This window comes from Antedon mediterranea, chromosome 10 (assembly GCF_964355755.1).
Source record: "Antedon mediterranea chromosome 10, ecAntMedi1.1, whole genome shotgun sequence".
In the NCBI taxonomy this organism is placed as follows: domain Eukaryota; kingdom Metazoa; phylum Echinodermata; class Crinoidea; order Comatulida; family Antedonidae; genus Antedon; species Antedon mediterranea.
In genome coordinates, this window is record NC_092679.1 from 12,416,553 (window position 1) to 12,433,451 (window position 16,899).

Below are 16,899 nucleotides of genomic sequence, written 5' to 3' on the forward strand. Positions count from 1 at the left end.
TGCAATTCATTGTATGCAGCTAGGTTTGCTTAACCGATTTCCTGTTCAGTGGTGCATCCAATCAGAATGTTTCTAATTGTCTCCGAGATAAAAAAACAATTTATTGTTATGAATCAAGCAAAGTACACACAAGTCCAACAAAGTAGGAAATAGAATAAGATTTCAAATGATATTTTAAAAACAGCGACTAACGATTTGCGAGGCAGTACATAAAGATAAAATATACATTCAGTTGAAATAGAGCTTCTCAAATAGTGTTTATATAAAACAATTTGTTTAGATTATAGTAGCTATAATATTGACTATCCCATAGAAATCCATGGCAGACATAGACCAGGATAATTACACAAGATGCCACATTGCCATGCAAGTCTTATGTTCCACTGCAGTTTCTTGTATCGAAGAAACACTGAAACAATGGCACCAAGGACGTGCAATACAGCCATCTTGTAGAAGTCCATCGGGTTGTCCTTCGAAAGGAAAGCCTAAGCAAAACAAGGGATCATGTCCAGATTGTGTTCAATGGGGTAAGGCTGTAGAGGGGGCTTTGTATAACGAATATCAGGCTTCTTCAATACCTTGGAAGAATGTTAACCCAACGCTTCTTGGTAGAGATCCAGTTGAATTGGCGAAAGCATTTGTGCTCCGTCTCCCACAGGATCAAGTTTATAGAAGTATTGGAGACTTTGATGTAGCAAGCATATTGATGATTATGAAGAGATTCAAAGATTTCCACAAGGGAGATATCCCATGTCATGACCTTATTAAAAAGGTGAGAACTAGAATCAGGGAGGTATAAACATATTATTATTTGTATACATCCCTGCTAGAATAGTGGCGAAACCCCATTCCAAATTATTTTCAATTCAATAAGATTTGATTTGGAATTGATTTAAACAAAAAAAATAATGTCAATATTCATACCAGCTGACGGCAAACACTGTTGAAAACAGAAAATACTTTGGTGAAGAAAACACTTTGCCAGAAACAAGATCTATTTTCATAAAATGATAAATTAGCGACCGCAATTTACTACCGGAATAGTCCTATCAGCAAAATAACTTTGTAATAGATTTGTAGTAGATCGAAGTGAAATCAGTTTTTATTTTGATAGGTAAGCGATATTCGTAATTCACTATCCCACATGAAGATCAGCGGTAATCTGTATGTCGATAGCACTACTCTTACTGATTACTTCAGGACAATTATTGCCCTCGTAAATAACCTAGGCAGAATTCAACCCAGTCACTTTACCCAACAATTTACGCAAGACTTGAAATCGGAATTGAACGACGTAAGTAGATATATAATATAAATAGGCCTATAAGCATCAGTCCATAGTTATTTTCATATTATAGTCAGTCAGACAATTTCATGTTTTTTTATTTGTGAAGATCATGACATTTAGTTGTGCAATTCTGTACAGTATGTTAATTATCCTAATAAAACCAAGAATATTACATATTTTGTCAATTCTTTCAGATTCTAATCAAACCAATTACAACCTATATGAAAACAAAAGCTCTTAAACCATTCAGTCGAGCAATGGAAGAGGTAGTACGTCAAACCATTCAAGAAAATTACCAAGAAATGAGACAGGAGTGGAAATCAATACCTCAGACAGTACAGGCGAATCTAAATCCACGACTAGAAAATCTGGTGGCAGCAACTGAACAGATTCCAAGTTTAGTTGAGAAGTCAATTGGTTGTAAAATCGAAGCTTTAAGTGTACAGACAAGCACAGTTCCCCAAGTAGTACAGGATTCGTTGAAAACTCATATTGAAGCTGTATCAGATGAGACACGAAGAGGGTTGAAGCGTGTAAGCAGTGAAGTATCTGGTCTTGCTTCGAGTCTTAAGCGAAAGGCAACAGAAACAGAGGAGAAAAAAAGTGAAGAAAAAAACAAAAGTAATTTGAACTGATATAATTTAGGCATATTGTACTTGTACCCATATTTAATAATGTTACAAAATTACAATAGCAAATTTAAAATCATATTTAAACAGATTAACAATTAGGCCTATACAATTAAATAATGTACATGCTAATGAAACAGCAACTTTTTTTATAAATTATTGCATAAGAGCATTCAACTATATTACTACTGTTACATGTTATTAGGACAATCACATTATAGATATAGTAGGCAAAACTCAATATTTCATTTCGGAGAGGAAATTCATTTGCAAATCTTCAATTCTTTATCAGGTCAAAAACGATAAGTTGATAATCAGAGACTTAAATTGCAATTGGTATTGAACGAGTCGATGTGATGCAGTAGCCTTTGGGACACCCTGTGTTTTTCGAAAGATCTAAAATACTTTTAGATATTTAGTACAATATATAGAAAGTTATAATATAAATATATATTCAAATTGTCCATCTTTTTATTTCAATTATGTAGTGTAGATGTAGTCTTTTTAGTCTGGAAAAGAAAACTACTAAAATAAATACGAAATAATTTGTCACAAACATAAACAACCACCACATATTTATTATCTAACATTATTGTTTTTTCTTCCAACTTCATTCTATATTGTAGGGAAGTTATTTGATCCACCAGTGTGCAGGACACAGCTCATGCTAGAGTACAGAGAATCACGAGGCAAGGTGCCGTTACTTCCAGGAATGCCAGAAGAATGTGCCAACATTGATGACATTTATGTAGACATGGAACTCCTTCAAGATCTAAAGACTTCTTCAGTTAAAACAGAACGCCAACTGAATTCCCACGAAGAACTTTTGGTGTTGAAGGATGATAATGGGTTTCCATTAAACCGTATTCTTGTAAGGGGTGGTCCGGGAGCCGGGAAAAGTACAACCGTATCCAAGTTGGCTTATGACTGGGCAACACATTCTGAAAAACCATGCTTTTCTAAGTATCAGTTACTGTTTGCACTTGATTTGCGAGAAATAAAGTCAGACATGGACATCATTGATGCAATACAAGACCAACTCCTTCCCAAAGTATATAGACAAGGTTTGGAGTCATATATTGAGTCACAAGCAAGTTCTGTAGTTTATTTACTTGACGGTTACGATGAAGCTTCAAAAGTGCTTCAACATAAGGATATAAAAAACATGTTGTCAAATAAATGGCTACAAGAAAGCCCGGTTATTGTGACTACGAGGCCTCATAAGATTGCAGAGTACATCAGATGTTACGGAATGTGTACCCACGTGCAGCTGCTGCCATTTTCATTTGATCATATAGCGGAATATGTATGTCGCTTTTTCCAAATCCTTCCTTACATCGACTACGTGATGTTAGAGTTAGAGAAGAATGATCAAGATATAGAGGTTATAGATAGCATCGACAACAAAAAGTATTTTGAATTAGTAGAGCATGAAGTATATGAGGACCTCGATGAGGATGAGGAGCAGGATGATGACGAGGACAGCAACGATGAAGAAGAAAAAGATGACGACGACGATGATGATGAGGACAATGATGAAGCCGAGAAAGAAGAAGAAGTTAAAGCATCTGAAAATGATAATAATATATCTAATGATAAGAAAGCTAACAAGAACGACCAAGTGTACGATGACATCCAAAAAAGGAAGACACATCCGTACCTGTCAGTAGTAGCAGATGACAAACCCGGCACAAGTGATGACGATATGCTTCAACAAAGCAAAGAAATCCAACCACCTCCTAAATTCAAAGAACAAATAGTAGATGATGCAATCCTTCTACTGAAGCAGATAGAAGTTTCTCCTAATATTACAAGCTTATCAGAAATCCCAGCGATGTTAACAATGATATGTCTGCTGTGGGGAGCGACACGTGAATTACCTGACACAATGACGAACCTTTACGAAGAAGCAACACTCTACCTTGCTAAGCACAAAGAAGTAAAATACGACGGTCAAGATTTGGATATCGATAAAATAAAGCAGTTTCTCAAAAGCATTCTGGTACCAATAGGGAGAGTTGCAATCATAGGGCTATTTGAAGATAGATTGACATTTCAGTCGAGTGAATTTGATTCACATTTATTAGAAAAGTCGTGTCACCTTGGACTGCTGTCAAAAGAAAGAAAAAAGTCTAAACTACAAGCAGTGGAACATATAATGTTCCTTCATACAACATTTCAGGAGATGTGTGCTGGGGTATATCTTGGATATTTGTTTGACTCCAATAGAGAGAAGTTTGACGAATACTTAAGAAAGATCAGTACAGAAAATATCAGCGATATGGCTCTGTTGTTGCGGTTTTGCTGTGGTGTAGGTACTAGAGCTTCCGAAGTAGTATTGCCACATGTTGTTCAATTATCGCACATATCATTGACTCAACTAGGTGAACTTGCATGCTTGGGAGCTGAAGATACTGAAAAAGACCCTTGGATATTACCCTTACTGCTGCAGCTTGAATCTGGTTCAAAGGCATTAAGCAAAGATCTACAACCATTATTTCAGAATCCTGACATCAACATATTTTTGGATAGAAATACTGAAAAGCTATCTGCTTTTGATTTCTTTCTGAATAGTGAATTAAGTGCACTAAGACAAAGTGTGATGACATCTGTTAACAAAGCATCTATTACAATCAAAAGCTCTCATAATATTCTTGATAAATCATGCACGGAGGTGGTTGTAAAAGTTTTCACAATGCTGTTGTCGTGTTTGACACAAATTCAGTCACTGGTCTTGGATACGAGTTTTATGAATGACTTTGGTGTTCTTAGTTCTGATGAAACTAAACGACTAGCCGACAGCTTTAGGAAACTTAAATCACTGGCTAATTTGGATATAGATGGCAATGGAAATGTGGATGCGCTCATAAAGGCATTTCACAGTGGAACGAGCAGCTTAACAAACGAAAAATTAAAAGAATTGTCAGTAAATTGTTCATTTACAGTGAAGGCAATGGTTGACTTTGTTTCACATTTGTCTTTGAAATCGTTATCACTAACAGCACCCAATATTTCCAAGGAGGAAACCGAACAGATATTGTAAGGGGCAAAGGGTGGACAACTTCAGGAACTTGCTTTCAACGATTGCGAAATATCTGTGGATTCCTTGAAACCTCACATTCCTAATTTGCATGTTCTTATTATTGTCAGTGGCAACAAACGGCAATTAAGTGAGGGAAAGCAGATTTTTGCAACATTTTCTGATATTGGCAGTAGATTAGAAGACGAGTGTTGTGTATCTGGTAACACAGCTGAAAAATTGAGGACCTTGCCCTGTAAACAGCTCACACTAATATCAACTATGCTATCTCTGGGTGCTGTCCGTAGTCTGACAGAAAGTTTCAAATACACACCCTGTCTGCAGTATCTGCGTCTTACAGACGCTGGATTAAATGAGAAATGCGTTGTCCTTATTGCAACATCCTTACACTACTTACCAAATCTGTTGCAAATTGATCTACAAGGCAACAGAGTCGGACATGCAGCTTGTGATTTATCTGAGAATTTTCAAAACGTGACCAAACTTCAAATCTTGAACTTATCACACGTAGCTCTAAATGAGGAAGACATTTCAATAATATCAAAGTCACTTATTCATATTCCCAAACTACAAGAGCTTGATCTGTCTGAAAACAACACAAGTGACGCAGTAAAAGATTTATCACACAATTTTTGCAGAGTTGCCGGTTTGAAGGAATTAAGACTAACTTCCGCAAGTATGAGTGAGAAAGGGAAGCAAGAAATGTGCTCACACATGCATCATTTATCCTTTCTTGAAAAACTCGACTTATCCTTGAATCCGGGATTTCCAATGTCAGGATTGGCAAAAGGTATTGAAAGTCTAGCAACACTTAAAGAACTTGCCTTGGATGAATGCAATCTATCTGATGATTTTCTAACAATGCTGTCATGGAGCAGATTTGGTCACTTGACCTATCTTAGTTTAGGTGGAGAGAACCAGTTATATGGTCCGGAAGGTGTAGAGTGCTTGTTCAAGAATCTTCATCATTTGGAATTTCTGGCGACGTTAATATTGACATATCAGAAAAGATGGCATGAAAGCAGCCTATTGTTTAACGAATGTTGGCACGCTTGTTCACTTGAGGAAGGAGATATGTTCTCTGACAATCGTGAATTCCTAACAAATCCAGATACACAAAACAACTTGACAATGTTACAAAGAGAAATTCGTTCGGTAAAGAAGTTCGTCAATGAGTACACACGCGTTCAAACTCAATAATATGGATGTAGATCACGATTGGTAGAAATTTCATTCGGAAATATTTACCAAAAACATGTGATCTTTTCCACCAAAAAACATACATTTTATTTTTTCCCCATCTAAAAATTTGGTTATGAAATTGTAGGAATTCAAAATATTGTTATATAGAAACTATAATTTGTGTTAAGAGTAGTAAAAGTGCTACAACTTTTGCAGTTACAAGATGAACTTTCCGCTAAAAATGCTATCAAAATTATTATAAATGAACTGAAAGTACGTTTACAAGATATTGGAAAACAAAATGTTTATTGAGGACACTCGAATAACATGCAACTGTTGAGTGCAGACGTGTTGTAGAACCGCTCCCGTCCTCTTAGGCGCCAAGCTAGTTTTTATTTTTGTTGGCAATTAACAAAGAATACATAATGAGTGACAAAAAAGATAACAAACCTGAAAGAAAATCTCAAAGAAATAAGGACATAGAAGAAACTACCAATACTACCACTGGAATTGGAGATAAAGGTGAACAAATATTATGCAAATTAGGTAAGCTGGACAAGAAAAAAAAAAACGTTTACAAGGTGTTCCAACCAGGTTGTCTACCATAGAAGAAGAAAAAAGCAATTGGAAAAGGATCCGAAATAATTTAAGGATATCACTAACCAACTCGAGGTAGGAGTTAACTCTATAATAAGCGATCTAGATAAAACTAAAAGTAAAGTTGAAAATTGTGTCAACAAGGACACACTACTGAAGCTAGAAAAAAGGTTAGATGATTTGGAAAATAGATCTAGGCGAAATAATAATGTTCTATGGGGTGTGCGTGAAGGCTTGGAAAACTCTTTGGACTTTACTGAAGTATTTTTAGATATAGTTAAATCTCTTTTAAAAATTGATAAAGAAATAGAAGTTGAAGGAGCGCATCGAAGCCCTATGGGAAAATTAGCCTCTGCTGCAACCGCTACCAGATCATCGCCACATCCACGCCCTCCTTCGGTACACGGACACTATGGAAACACGTTGTTTATTACCGACGATGTATCCACTTCAGTTAGATCGGATAGGGCTAAACTGAGAGCTGTTTTAATTAAAATACGAAAAAGAGGACAGTTTGCTATAATCTCATGGACTGTCCCTGCATACATGTTAATAAAGGGTACTGATTGTAAACTAAAGGGAGTGTACCCTAATGACGCAAGCGAAACCATAAAGGTAGACTTAACAAATACTGTACTGAGATTAATTTTTGTTGGCGTTGAGAGGACTACCGTGTTGCCAATCTTTGTATAGGAAAAATAAACTATTTTCTTTTAATGAAGTTTTTGAAAAACTTTTTGTTTTTGTGTATTCATTTTAGTCATTGTTACAAGTTGGGCTTACGTTACATTATTTAGATATGCCATTAACCTGGTATGCAGAATCTAATAAATTCATATCTTGAGGAGGACCATTACATTAATTTAAATAACAAAAGTGTGAAAAATGCAGTAACACCGTCTGAATTTAATGCGTCTTTCTTACAGCAATGAGTTCAACCACGCATTAACTGTAACACACATAAACGCTTGTTCCCTTAAAAAAATGTTTAAGAAACTCGTTTGCTCTAAGAAGACACACTAATAGGCAAATTTACAATTATTGGAGTTTTGAGAAACATAGAAAATACACAACCCCGAATTGTTCAATTTAAATTCTTATTCTTTTGAATATATTTGTCGGGAAAACAGTAGAGGTGGCGAAGTTGCTGCATATATTCACACTTCACACAATTAAATATAAAGTTCTTCAGAATACTGAATCTTTGTGGTTAGAGGTTTTAGATACGTTAACAAAAGTAGGCCTACTTAGAGCTTTCTGTATTAAAATTTAATAAGAATAAAATAAATGCTTTTTGGCTTGGCAGTTTAAGAGACTGTAAGGACACACATGGTAACATTTCTTGGACATCCACACCAATTCGGATATTAGGTATCTATGTTGGACATGATAAGGAATATTATTATCAAAAGAATTGGAAAGAAAAAGTTGACTAGAAAATACCCTAAAAACATTAGAGAAAAGACACCTCACTTTTTTGGAAGAATTACTATTAGCGCACTCAATAATTATATACAATTCCAGCATTTTACTAGTACCAGAAAAAGTAATAAAAGAGGTGGACAAATTAATTTTTAAATTCATTTGGGAAACTAAGAAAGAAAAAATAAAAAGAAAAACCATGTGCGCCAATTACGGTCAAGGTGGTCTAAAAATGGTAGATTCCCTATTTCATGTAAAATCTTTCCAAGTTAAATGGTACAGGAGCCTGTTACGAAAACGATTACGCCAAATGGAAATATATTTTACAAACATTTTATCAATCAATCATTGGGGTAATGCGTTCATATCTATTAAAAAGAAACCGTTATATATATATATATATACCTGTCACTGGATTAGATCAGGGTTTTTAAAAATAAGTGATGTATTAAATAACAATGTGTTTAAGCCTGCGATAGAGATAAAAAGAGGGTTAAGATGTACACGAAATTGGATCATCTTAACGAAAAAATACTTTTATTGCAATTTTGGGTTGAATTATACAAAAATATATAAGAATACTTAAATGAAAATATATCATATCTATCAACAACAAAAATCAAATTACACAAAACATCGAAAAACAGACAAAACGGGAGTCAGGGGAAGATACGAACTTTTGCCTACCACTTGTGAAAGAGATCAAAGTTTACAATGACATTTTTTGATCTTTCCGTTTTTATTTTTGGAATGCAAATGTCTTAAATTGTATCCAGATTTAGGCGCTTTTGGCAGAAGGTGGTGTAGTCTATGGGAAAGGTCTTTAAGTTTCTGATAGTAATCCTTGCACAGTCTAGTTCGACGTTGATATAGCAAAGGCACATTACATTGATCCATTGCTTTGTTGTAACTAAGCTCTGGGAACGTGATTCTAAGCACCCGACGTTTGATACTTTACAGTTGGTCAGACTGCAATCTTGTTAAGCACATTCCCCAAACGGGGACGGCGTATTCTAGAACTGGCCTGATAACAAACAATAGAAATAGCATATGGCTTGTGCGTCTAGACCAGACCCGCGAAATTGTTTAAGGATATAACCGTGAGTTTGATTTAGCTATCAAAGAATCAATATGGGGTTGCCATGATAAATTATTCCTAGGAGCTTAGTACGGCAAACCTGGTTAACAATACATTTATCAAATACCGACTTATTTTTAGTCGCGTGCAATGCGGTTCTACAACTCACTATGTCGGTCGGTCGGTTGTTCGGTCGGTAAACACTAACGCACGATTGAACGAAATCACGTTTGTAATCATATCTTCACAAGTTTGAATCACAATTAAATAAAATTTGGTACTCATAAATTTCAGGGCATAAATCATCATAATGGCAATACAATTACGTGCGTAACGCATGTAAGGCATGCTTACGCGTGCTTAACATTTTCAAAATTGTTAACATTTATTTTCGATGAAATAAGTGTACGTTTCAGGCAATTTTAAGCGTTTCAAAAATTGACATGAGTACGCAGATTTTTGCACGCGTTAAATGTTAATATGCACTCTTTTTGCCCGATTTCTGTTTTACAACCTTTCTTTAATAATATCATCATATTGGATTAACTTTTCAACTCAAAATTACGTTTTACGAGCACGTGTAAAGTGACAGACTATGCACGTGTAAGTTAACAAAATGGTGAAAATATGCTAAATTAAAAAATGTATATAGGTCGTCAGAATGCACCTATTTTGCATTTCATTTTCTTAAAGTGTATCATATGTATGATTTATTTTGAAATTAAGAGAACAAAAGTTGATTAACTCATCATTAATTGCATATTAAATTAAAAAAAAATAATTTCGAAAATCAAACAAATTATGACATTTTCATAGGCCAAAATAACAAACTTAACAATAACTTTCTTTCTTAAAATTCTTTAATAATGTCATCATATTTGATTCACTTCCAACTCGAAATTACGTTATACGAGCACAACCAAAGTGACAGGCTACGCACGTGTAAATTAAAAAATTATAAAAGTTTTTAAACATTTTCAACGTTTTTAAACATGTTCAGCAATTTTGGTCGGTCGGTAAACATGCCTTTTGTTAAACAATTGTATATGTCCTCGTCAGCTGATGAACTTGTAGGAATTGCATGATTGGTAGGCCTATATTATATTTGCCCACACCTGAATAATTTATGCAAACACTAGTTACATATAATAGCCATTGTCTACGTCTCTCAGCATTTTTATGATGAGCCACATTTGTACGTACGGTTAATACGATATATTAGTTTTTTTTATTTAAATATGTATTGTCCCTTTGACCAAGAAAGATTTCGAAAAAAAGTGGTTCATTTTGAAGTATCATAATAGTTATTAACTCTCACAAAAAATGTGTGGAAAAAATATAATTTACCTAAAATAAAGACGTTTTTTTTGTTAAAAAAATAACTTTGACTTCCAGTCAAAAGTTTTCGATCAAAACATATCTCATAATGCAACGCACTTGTTTGGCTACTCTGTATGCATAATCATAACATTTCCTCGCGATCTGTGTGAAAACAGCTTCTCAGCCGTGACGAGTTGTAAACAATCCTAATTAGCATCATGCATAATGCATACTCGTGGTTTGAAATCTTTGTTTTTACATTCGCTCGCGATGATTTTTCAGACGAAATGTAATCAAATTAATTTACCTGTTAATTACGTAAACTTTCGACTTAAAGTGAATAATTTATTATTACTTTGATATGGCCAATTTAAATTTAGAATATTTTGTCCTTTATTTTTGTGTGTTTCAAGGGACAATACATCTTTAAGTAAGAAGTACATCCCGGACATTAGTTTCAGCTTAAAACAGATAAGTGGTCTCCAGTATTAACCTCCATTAATTTCCTTCAATTCTGTACATTTCTCATAGTAAGTATTTTTAGATTCCTTTCTTCTGTTCACATTTTAATTTCGAAAGGTGTCTATCGGGAAACATTTATGCCATGTGATACACGAGTAACATGCTTCATCTCGTTATACTCTGCCTATCAAGCTGATAACAATAATGATCCATTTATTCAAGCTTTTAAAGTACCTGGATGGTATTTCTTAATATAGCAACTATACTTATAGTATATTATTTCTTTTGCAATCGAGTATCAATTGTTTTTTTGTTATGTTATACAATATTAATGAATTATACAGAAAACGCATAGACCTTAAACGATATAAATGTAGAAATTACCTTAGGTTGTAGTAACAATTAGTCTTGCTGACACAGAATAATGATAATTAATAAAGGTTCATTTCAATCAGTTATTATAATGCCACTGGCGAGACTCGAACCTGCGAACTGTCAATTACAAAATCACAAGTATTCCACCCACACCAACCTACATTTTCAGACGTCAACATAATTCAAAGGGTTAGTCAGAGCATGGACAGAGTATACCCTTAAAGAATTGATAATGTTGTGAAAACATGGATGTGTCCTTTTTTTAACTTCAAGTTTTACGTGCCGATTTCATTGTCGTGTGTAATGAATCCAATTCAATGATACACATTTTCTTGCAAATAGTATAAATGTTATCCTTATAGACTGGCATGTGAGTGTGAGTAGTGTTTGTTCAAGCTATGCAAAATCATTTTAGAAAAATACAGACATGTCAGGTATCCAAATAAGTAAGAGGAACCGTTTTATACCCAATGAAGCTGAAGAAAACAAAGACTAATTTGAGTTTGATTTAAATTCAAGACTAGTGAAGAAATATTATAAGTCATTAGGACTAACAAGTTAATAAAATCAATCATCGTTTTGATAGTGGTAAATGGCAAAATATGCATTTCCACAAACTATACATGGTCTATATATTATTTAAACCTATATTATTAATCATCTTTCTCGTCTGAAAACAATATGCAAAACTCAAATCATGTGACATAAACGCAATTGAAACTTCTATAAGTTCAGAAATATCTGTGTACCAATATGTGAGCAATTATTCAGGATTTATTTTCAGACGAATTTCTTCAAGCAATGAGTTTATGTTGTTGTAGAATGTTTTCACACTCGAAGTTATAGACCATTATTGTAAGGTCTATATACTATTAAACATGAGATTATTACCATTTATCTGAACCATTAAAGTGTCGTTAATCTTGCACAACCGAGTCTAAGCTCAAAGACCTTTTTCTCAGACGTTTGGAAGTACACTTTGTAGAAAGCATCTCCAGTGTATTTACCGTATTTAGTTTTGTTAGAAACATATTTCAAATGTTGTACTTGTGTGTATGTATATAAAAATTGTTTACTAAAAATCTCATCACATTATAGAAATAAACCCATTTAGTGGTAATAGAATAGTACAGTAAAATTAATTTCAACCATTAAAAACGTCACTAAAATACATTAACCTTGATATAATGGTACAACTCACTTATATCTAGAAAACTGAGATTTCTTAGGTCTTAGTTTTCTAGATCTTAGTTTTCTGGACACTCATCATCGCATATAGAAAACTAAAAACTAAGATATTTTAAATCTTAGTTTTCTAGATCTTAGTTTTCTAGACACCCAAAAGAGAGTCTATGAGATTTCTGCGCCTGACAGACATATTAGATAGTATAGTCTGTCTGTTGTAGACTCTAGCTCTCTAAATAAGCAGGGTATAATCAATACGAATGTGGGTATGTTTATTGTAAATACATAATAGGAAAATAAAGCTTAAAAATTAACAGCGAACGACGTTTTGACTCCATCATTATCAAGTCCAATGAAGAAATTCTAAAATGCAATTAATTATACAGTATAACGTAAATAAATTAAGGGTCAAGGTTTAAATAACAAAAGACCTATGTCTAACATCATTTTCAGAAGGAAATAAAAGATCTGTACTGCTAAAGAAAATTAAGGAAATACATGTGCCTTATAAATAAAAGCAGAAATTACATTACACTATTTAATGATCGTGTTAAATTAAAGAGTAACGTAAATATAACGTTTACGACCCTTATGAAAACTATTGTTATTTTAATGGTATACCTTTGACTGGGTCTATGTTTTTTTAAACATAGTGTCTCTAGTTTCCTCTATGTTCTAAACTATAGTTTTGTTTAATTATTATCCATATTGGATAGCTTCATTTTGCATGGAATAATTATATATTGTTTTTTATATAACGATATCTTTATTAATTAAATTTATTCCCAAAATTTTCACATTTATTATGCTTTCTCCTGTGTGTTTATATTCTTTGTGATCACTATTTTCAACACATTTGTTCTGAGAACATTTACATTCATAATGATTTCTCTTCAATGTATATTCTCAAGTTTCTTCTGAAATCGCCACTTTGCTTAATTGCCTCACAATTATTAAAATGTATGTTGTTTCTCGCTTGTGTGTATTCCTAAAAGTTTTTTAGACCACCGATTCATATAAATTGTCCGCCATGTATACTAAGTTCATATGGTTTCTCTCCTGTGTGTATTCTTAAATGTCTTATCAAATGGCTACCTCGGCTAAACTTCTTCCCACAATGTTCACATTCATATGGTGTCTCTCCTGCGTGTATTCTCAAATGTGTGTTCAGAATACTACTGCGAGTAAATTTCTTCCCACAATGTTCACATTCATGTGGCTTCTCTTCTGTGAGTGTGTATTCTTAAATGTCTTATCAAATGGCTGTTTTGCTTACTTTTCTTCACACAATGTCCACATTCAAATGGTTTCTCTCCTCTCCTGCGTGTATTCTTAAATGTCCTTTCAAATGGCTACCTCGGCTAAACTTCTTCCCACAATGTTCACATTCATATGGTTTCTCTCCTGTGTGTATTCTCAAATGTGTGTTCAGAGTACTACGGCGAGTAAATTTCTTCCCACAATGTTCACATTCATGTGGTTTCTCTTCTGTGTGTATTCTTAAATGTTTTTTCAAACTCTCAATCTGGTTGAATTCCTTCCCACAATATACACATTCAAATGGTTTCTCTCCTGTGTGTATTCTTAAATGTATTTTCAGATTACTATATTGAATAAATTTCTTCCCACAATGTACACATTCATATGGCTTCTCTTCTGTGAGTGTGTATTCTTAAATGTGTTTTCAAACTTCCAATGTGGTTGAATTTCTTCCCACAATGTTCACATTCATAAGGTGTCTCTCCTGTGTGTATTTTCAAATGTGTGATCAGAGTACTAATGTAAGTAAATTTCTTCCCACAATATTCACATTCATGTAGTTTCTCTCCTGTGTGTATTCTTAAATGTGTTTTCAAACTTCCAATCTGGTTGTATTTCTTCCCACAATGTTCACATTCAAATGGTTTCATTCCTGTGTGTATTTTTAAATGTATTTTCAGATGAATATATTGAATGAATTTCTTTCCACAATGTTTACATTCATATGGTGTCTCTCCTGTGTGTATTCTCAAATGTGTGTTCAGAATACTACTGCGAGTAAATTTCTTCCCACAATGTTCACATTCATGTGGTTTCTCTTCTGTGAGTGTGTATTCTTAAATGTGTTTTCAAAGTCCCAATGTGGTTGAATTTCTTCCCACAATGTTCACATTCAAATTGTGTTACTCTCTCCTGTGTGTATTTTCAAATGTATGATCAGAGTACTACTGTGAGTAAATTTCTTCCCACAATATTCACATTCATGTGTTTTCTCTCCTGTGTGCATTCTTAAATGCGTTTTTAAACTTCCAATCTGGTTGTATTTCTTCCCACAATGTTCACATTCAAATGGTTTCTTTCCTGTGTGTATTCTTAAATGTGTGTTCAGAGAACTACTTCCAATAAATTTCTTCCCACAATGTTCACATTCATGTGATTTCTCTCTTGAGTGTATTCTTAAATGTCTTATCAAATGGCTGTTTCGCTTAAATTTCTTCCCACAATGTTCACATTCAAATGGCGTCTCTCCTGTGTGTATTCTTAAATGTGTGTTCAGATTACTACTTTCAATAAATTTCTTCCCACAATGTTCACATACAAATGGTTTTTCCCCTGTGTGTATTTTTAAATGCGTGTTCAGAGTACTACTGCGAGTGAATCTCTTCCCACAATGTTCACATTCAAATGGTTTCTCTCCTGTGTGTATTCTTAAATGTCCTTTGAAATGGCTACCTCGGCTAAATTTCTTCCCACAATGTTCACATTCAAATGGTTTCTCTCCTGTGTGTATTCCTAAATGTCTTATCAAATTGCTTCTTTCAGTAAATTTCTTATCACAATGTTCACATTCAAATGGTTTCTCTCCTGTGTGTATTCTTAAATGTGTTTTCAAACTCCCAATCTGGTTGAATTTCTTCCCACAATGTTCACATTCAAATGGTTTCTCTCCTGTGTGTATTCTTAAATGTATTTTCAGATTACTATATTGAAAAAATGTCTTCTCACAATGTACACATTCAAATGGTTTCTCTCCTGTGTGCATTCTTAAATGCATTTTCAGACCACTATATTGAATAAATTTCTTCCCACAATGTACACATTCATATGGTGTCTCTCCTGTGTGTATTCTCAAATGTGTGTTCAGAATACTACTGCGAGTAAATTTCTTCCCACAATGTTCACATTCATGTGGTTTCTCTCCTGTGTGTATTCTTAAATGTGTTTTCAAACTCCCAATGTGGTTGAATTTCTTCCCACAATGTTCACATTCATATGGTGTCTCTCCTGTGTGTATTTTCAAATGTGTGTTCAGAATACTACTGCGAGTAAATTTCTTCCCACAATGTTTACATTCATATGGTCTCTCTCCTGTGTGTATTCTTAAATGTGTGTTCAGTGTACTACTGCGAGTAAATTTCTTTCCACAATGTTCACATTCATGTAGTTTCTCTCCTGTGTGTATTCTTAAATGTGTTTTTAAACTCCCAATCTGGTTGAATTTCTTCACACAATGTTCACATTCAAATGGTTTCTTTCCTGTGTGTATTTTCAAATGTGTGTTCAGAATACTACTGCGAGTAAATTTCTTCCCACAATGTTCACATTCATGTGGTTTCTCTCCTGAGTGTATTCTCAAATGTGTGTTCAGAGAACTACTTTCAATAAATTTCTTCCCACAATGTTCACATTCATGTGGTTTCTCTCCTGTGTGTATTCTCAAATGTGTGTTCAGAGAACTACTTCCAATAAATTTCTTCCCACAATGTTCACATTCATGTGGTTTCTCTCCTGTGTGTATTCTTAAATGTCTTTTCAAATTGCTACCTTGACCATCTATCTTTCCACAATGTCCACATGCTTGTTCAGCAGGCATGTGTTTTGTGACGTGTGTTTTTAAATGTTTTTCAAAAACTTCCTTGCAATGGAATTCCTTTACACAATGTCCACACTGGTATTCTTCCTGTAACAGTAACCCCTTGCTGTGTGTTTGGTTATGTAGCTCAAAATCATCTTCTTCGAAAAATGTCTCTCTACAATGTTCACATTTAATTTTTTTACTGCATATATTATGTATACCTAAATGTATCTTCAAGTCAGCGAAGTCAAATTTTTCACCACAATGTTCACATTTATACTTCATGATTTCGTTAAACTTCCAACAAAAGAAAAGAGGTTGTACAGTATACAGTACAATATTCAGAAATAAATATCTTTCCTTGGTTCTGGCTATCTACCTGGTGTATTATTATACAGCAGCAGCTAAAGGAATAAGAATAGATTTGGATAGAAACAATTGAAGTTTTGTTTACATAAAAATGACAAAAGGAGTATTATACTTATA

The 16,899-nt window shown here is 33.9% G+C and overlaps 1 protein-coding gene and 1 pseudogene across 1 annotated transcript; one reads left to right on the forward strand and one right to left on the reverse strand.

Moving 5' to 3' along the window:
* Positions 1-760: 760 nt before the first annotated feature.
* On the forward strand, positions 761-7,452 carry LOC140060485 (uncharacterized; annotated as a pseudogene).
* Positions 7,453-11,977: 4,525 nt separating this feature from the next.
* Positions 11,978-16,698, reverse strand: LOC140061236 (uncharacterized). The gene is made up of 3 exons (XM_072107746.1): positions 14,745-16,698; positions 13,865-14,249; positions 11,978-13,819 (listed from the first exon to the last, which is right to left on the reverse strand). The coding sequence occupies exons 1-3, from the start codon at positions 16,696-16,698 to the stop codon at positions 13,591-13,593; spliced, it is 2,568 nt and encodes an 855-aa protein (XP_071963847.1). The 3' UTR covers positions 11,978-13,590.
* Positions 16,699-16,899: the final 201 nt, after the last annotated feature.

Bases quoted from the DNA above. Each gene is read 5' to 3' on its own strand.
- LOC140061236 (XM_072107746.1), bottom strand. From the start codon at position 16,698: ATGAAGTATAAATGTGAACATTGTGGTGAAAAATTTGACTTCGCTGAC. The intron at 14,250-14,744 runs GTAACACAATTT...AACACATTTAAG, and splicing joins GAAAATACACACAGGAGAGA to AATACACACTCACAGAAGAG. The intron at 13,820-13,864 runs GTGAAGAAAAGT...AGACATTTAAGA, and splicing joins CATTTGAATGTGGACATTGT to ATACACACTCACAGAAGAGA.